Source organism: Crocuta crocuta, unplaced genomic scaffold, assembly GCF_008692635.1.
Source record: "Crocuta crocuta isolate KB4526 unplaced genomic scaffold, BGI_CrCroc_1.0 scaffold1304, whole genome shotgun sequence".
Taxonomy (NCBI): domain Eukaryota; kingdom Metazoa; phylum Chordata; class Mammalia; order Carnivora; family Hyaenidae; genus Crocuta; species Crocuta crocuta.
Genome location: NW_027531278.1, coordinates 463,461 through 468,712, shown reverse-complemented (window position 1 = coordinate 468,712; position 5,252 = coordinate 463,461). Strand labels below are relative to the sequence as shown.

Here is a 5,252-nt window from a genome sequence, read left to right as displayed (position 1 = left end):
AACCCCCTAAAACAGAGTGCTACGTTTAGTTAATACATTTATTACAGCAGGTCTTTAGTCATTATTGTCATGAAAGCTTTTTCATGAAATTTCACAAAACCTTTTAAGCTATTAGTATTAACTGTCTTCTTCTTATGGAGTGACACTTTGTTAATTTATGAAATATTTACAGCGTTTACAAAAAGCAAGAGAACGTCTAATAAAATTTCTTATACATACAAAATTTATACATTATACTACTATATTTGAGATGTCTTATTTGGTAGACCAATTAAGCTAGAACATAAAATAATTTACAAAGATATACTTAATCTCTCTTAATTCACTGAAAACAAAACCATATTAGCTATAAATAGTCCTTTACAAATCACTGTAAAACATTAATTGTTTTAACTAGAGCCTTAACTTTTACAAATATACTTAACTAAATGAATTAGTTCAGATATCAAATAGAACTGCATTTGCAATTTCATTTACTACTATTACTACAAAAACAAAAAACAAAAAACCCAAAACCTGAAAAAGCAAACTGCTGGGTACACTTCAAGTAAAAATATGTAGAACCAGTTTAATGTACGCTTGTGGGGAAGGGCATCCAACACCATGTACATGGAAATACAATACTTTCAAGAATACGCTCAACAAATGTACATCTGCGGCTTTTATTTCAAAGAATGGTGCTCTAGCAACAGCTCATCCATCCGAGATGGTTGACCCTACACTTTGGCAGATAAGCTGATCTGACTAGAGCGACATTTGCGAAAACAGTCACCTAAGCAGCATAACACCCCCACCATCCTCAAACAGTGCTATTATGAGGGGTTTTCCATAACCTGAAAGTGGGTCAGAATTTTAGGCAAGCTCATGGAAGAACTCAGAAAATAGAAATGGCAAAAAGTTAAAAAAAAAAAAAAAATCAAATCCTATTTGACTGGGGCCCATCTGTGTAATATAAAAATATGCTCCTCTTGAAAATTAGGGGAAAACACTTCATATTCTAAAATTTCAAACTAATGAAAAACTCATCTACACAGCGATTTCTCTTTAAGTCACCACTTATGATGGTATAAAATTTGGCAATTATTTAAACACCTTGCTTTTGGATGATGCGTCAAAAGACGAGCTCAATTTGGTTTTGGCAATAACATCTTTCACAGTTGGATTCATTTTAGGTAATCCAAAGCAACTGTTGCGAGCAACCTAAGGCAAATTCATTTCGCAAACACAGTTTTTCACTTTAGTTTAAAATAACGTCGTTCCAATTAAGCCCACAAAATAGATATTGTATACATACTATTTCAAAAGAGGTAAATTAAATTTAGTCTTTCACAAACTGCTCTCGAAAGGTGTTAGGATTTTCCAAAACCCCATCTTGGCTCCTTTCTTCTGATTGCCGTGTAGATGCTAGAGTTTTCTTGTAATATGTATTGTAGAAGGCACATGTTCAAGAGTTTAAGATCATGTTAGTTCCAGTTCTACATGGAGGCAAGTATTTCAATCTACTTTGTACAGAGGCCCCGGATGAAAGGCAATGATGTCCTCTGCTCGGAGCTCTGCTGTGGTGCCCGGGTCTCGCTCAGAAGTGGGTGTGCACATGGGGCACCATCTGCGACGGGCCGGACGGAGAGGTCGAGGGCTCGGTGAGCTTGGCGGAGCTGGCAAGCTGCAGCTCCTCGAGCCGCTGTATGTACTCGTCACGCAAGGCCAGGAGCTCCACGTAGCGCTGCTCCACCGGGTTGGGCTGCTGCAAAGAAGCACGAATGGGCGTTATGGCTTTCCCTGCCACATGGCACAAGTGTCCCCGCTTGGGGCACTGGCTCTGCCTGCCGCTCTCCCAGTAAGCCACTGGGCTGAGCTTTCACACGCAGGAACGTAGCAAGAGTCAGATGCCCGGCTATTTGCCACCAACAAATAAGCCGATCTGCACGCTGCCTCACGTACACCGTCTTCCTAAGGCTCGTTAACCCGGACACACTCCAGCCTCCTGTGTTGCCCGCCCCCAGGCCCACTGCCCTTCTTAGTTCCCGGAGGTAACACCTCTTCTCAGGGTGGCACATGGCCCCCTTTCCCGTGCACATTTATGATAACTCTGCTACACAAGAGTATCTGCAAACCAAATATGCTATTTTCCATCTGGGGAAAGTTCACGTCCGTGGTGGTATTCTATATCGATCGACTGTAGTTTGACCCGGTATGTTTCTGAATTCAATCCCAGCTGAGTTCCACAGAATGAATAAAGCACAGTGGGTCTATCCACTTCCTCAGTGATGGATACTCGGTCATGTCCAGTGTCCTCCACTACTACACGCGATGCTGGACTGTCCAGGGACATGTCCCCTCGTGCACATATGAGAACGTTCTATGAAGGTATTTTCCTGGGGCTGTGGTGGGGATTGCTGGAGAGGACAGTAGGATCTCTTCACCTTTACTAGATGCTGCCAAATTGCCCTCTGGGTGGTGGACCTATCACTCCCACTAGTGACATCTATCTGTCCACAACCTCATCAGAGCTTGGTAATGCAAGAGTAATTGGTTCTGGTTTATGCCAATCTCATGACTGTAATGTGGCATCTCATGACAGTTTTACTTTGCGCCACTCTGCCCTAGCACATCTTTTCAGGTGCTACTGCCCATATTAACTCCCAGCAGAGAGCGCAGACTTCAATGCCCGTCAGCCGCGGGGTGAATCTCGGGTCTGCCTCTTATGGGCTGTGTGACTTAACCTGAGTGACCGCATTTTCCTGCCAGTCAAAAGGGAATAAAAACAGCAGAGACCTCACAGGGTTGCTGTGTGACTGAAGTCGGCCAAAAGAGTCGGTTTGGCTATGACTTCTTTCACCGACGGACAGGGTCCTTGCGGCAGTATAAAGGTTAGAAGTCAGGCCGCAACAGAGTGGGATTCTCCCCAGCATGCTAACTTTTAAAACCTTTGTACTGATATATAAATTACAGACAGGAATGTGCACGAATCTTAAAATGTTCAGTTCAATGAACCTTTACATATAGGTACACTAATGTAATCAGCACCCAGGCCAAGACATACAGTAAGATGGCGAACCTAAGACTCCCTCATCGCCAGCATGTTTTCAGGAGATCACAGGCAAGCTTCTAGAAAGCTTGAGCAGTATACAAAGACAGTAAGCAAAAAGCCAAAAGTCTACAGAAGTGCATTCCTTTAGTGCCAATGGCTTCTGGAACCAGCCTGCTTCCCACTGTGTTAAGCTGAGCAGCAACAAGGAAGCTGTGAAGATACACTGGTGAGGCAGCCCACAGCCCACACCGTGTCTGTGACGCAGAGGACAGCAGGCTGTGCGAGGGGCAGAGGCTCTCCAGGACCTAGACCTCCAGGAGGGAGCATGAGTCCTGGGCTCTAAGACCGTGTATGAGCTTCCTGTGGCGCCGTAACACGTGAATGCAAAATGGGGCTCACCCCAGCACAAATGTATTTTCTCACAGCCCCACAGGACACAAGGCTGAAATCAGGCTCCAGGGGAGGCTCATTCCTGGCCTCTTCCAGCTTCAGGAGGCTCCAGACTCCCCTGGCTGGCGGCCGTGTCCCTCCCTCCCGCCTCTCCTGCTTTCCCAAGGCCTTCTCCCTGTGTCTGTGGCTCAAATCTCCTTCCATTTTCTCTTATATGGACACCTGTCACGCCATATAGGGCACACTGCAAATCCCGGATTTTCCCAAATAAGGTCACATTTACAGGTTTGGAGGGGACATGTCTTTTGGAGGAGACCATTCAACCCAATACAGGCTGCCAGGGAGTGGTCGACAGAGGTCAGATGAAATGCCGCAGACGTGTGATGGTGCTTGCATTTCTAGCAGCACTAGGGCTTCCATTATGGCTCTGGTTACAAAGGCCCACAGGCCAGGAGAGCTCTCCTCCTTCCCTCCTAATCCTATTCCTCCTGTAAGCCCTGTTGTTGTTGTTGTTGTTTTACCGTAACCACAGAACGTGAGGTTTTCCAGAAAGGCACATATGGCATTGGAACAGGAATGTCTGGTAGAGCCCCTTATTCCCAGTAAGTGCTGTGCACAGCCTGGTAATGTCTTTTGTCCATTTTTCTCTGTGTATTCAGCTGAGGGCAGACACAGTTCTGGGCACTTGGGATCCATCAGTGAACAAAGGAGCCCCAAATCCTTGTTTCTATGGCATTTCTCTTCCAGCAGAGGGAGACAGACAGACAGAGAATGCTACCAGTCTGAGCTACAGAGGGTGTTCAAAGGTGCGGAATGCTACGGCAGAGACGCAGAGCAGTGTAGGAGGGGCAGGGCGGGGAGGGCACCACGTCAGCTCTCAGAGGCCATTGCAGGGATTTGCGCTTTGGTGCCGGGTAAGGCGAGTGGTTCTCTGGACACTTCTGAGCGCAGATCCGGGATCTGCTTTACAAAGATTGCTCTGGCTACCATGCTGAGAATGGGCCAGAAGGAAGCAAGTGTGGGATCGGGGAGTCCAGCTACAAGGCTGGGCAGTATCAAACAGCCCGCACTGGGCCAGCAGTGGGGGTACTGGTGCGGAGTGTCCGGAGTCCTACAGGATTTGAGGGCCCAGTCCAGCAGGCTCTGCTGACAGACTGGACAGGGGGTGCGAGGGAGGGAGGGAGTCAAGGAGGACTGCTTGGTCTCTGGCCAGAGTGACTAGGGTGGGGTTGCTGAGAACAGAGATTCTCCTCTCCAAAACTGTCTTGGCTATTTTTAAAACTGCCGTTTCTTCACAGGACTATGAGGATCAGTTTGTTATTGTACCAGCAAGTACAATTCGACAAGAAAAAGAAATCAGAGGTAAAACTCATTTTTGCAGATGACAATGCTGTATAATTAGAAAACTCTTTAGAGTAGACCAAAAAAGCACTAGAAATAAAACGAATTCAGTCTAGTGATGGGTACAAAATGTCTAGAAGGCATTAGCCTACAGAAAGATACAAACCATAGAGGATACAAGGAAAGAGTCCAAGAGACAAACTCATGAGAAATGAGACTTAAATAAAGTCAAGTGGCTGTAAATGCCATGCGGCGGCCTCTCACTTGGGACTGAGTGTGAAGTAAAGAGTGTGTCAGCACCCCACAGAAGACCGGCAGGTGTCCTGGCCTTCCCACAGATTTTCTAGTCACATTCCTTTCGGCCCTCCTATCAGGGACGACTTCAGTACCACACAGGTCAGCCTGTCCGTATCTGACTGTCCTTGTTCTCATCCTGTGGCGATCACTACGCAGAGACGTGAGCTTGCCAGCACCAGCCTGGCTCACAACT

The 5,252-nt window shown here is 46.4% G+C and overlaps 1 protein-coding gene across 1 annotated transcript in view; it reads right to left on the bottom strand.

Moving 5' to 3' along the window:
- Positions 1 to 20: 20 nt before the first annotated feature.
- MTM1 (myotubularin 1) overlaps positions 21 to 5,252 on the bottom strand; it is a 74,913-nt gene continuing 69,681 nt past the window's right edge. The window contains exon 15 of the mRNA XM_077771214.1: positions 21 to 1,744. Within this exon, the coding sequence (XP_077627340.1) occupies positions 1,577 to 1,744 (168 nt within the window). The 3' untranslated portion in view covers positions 21 to 1,576. The remainder of the gene's footprint in view (positions 1,745 to 5,252) is intronic.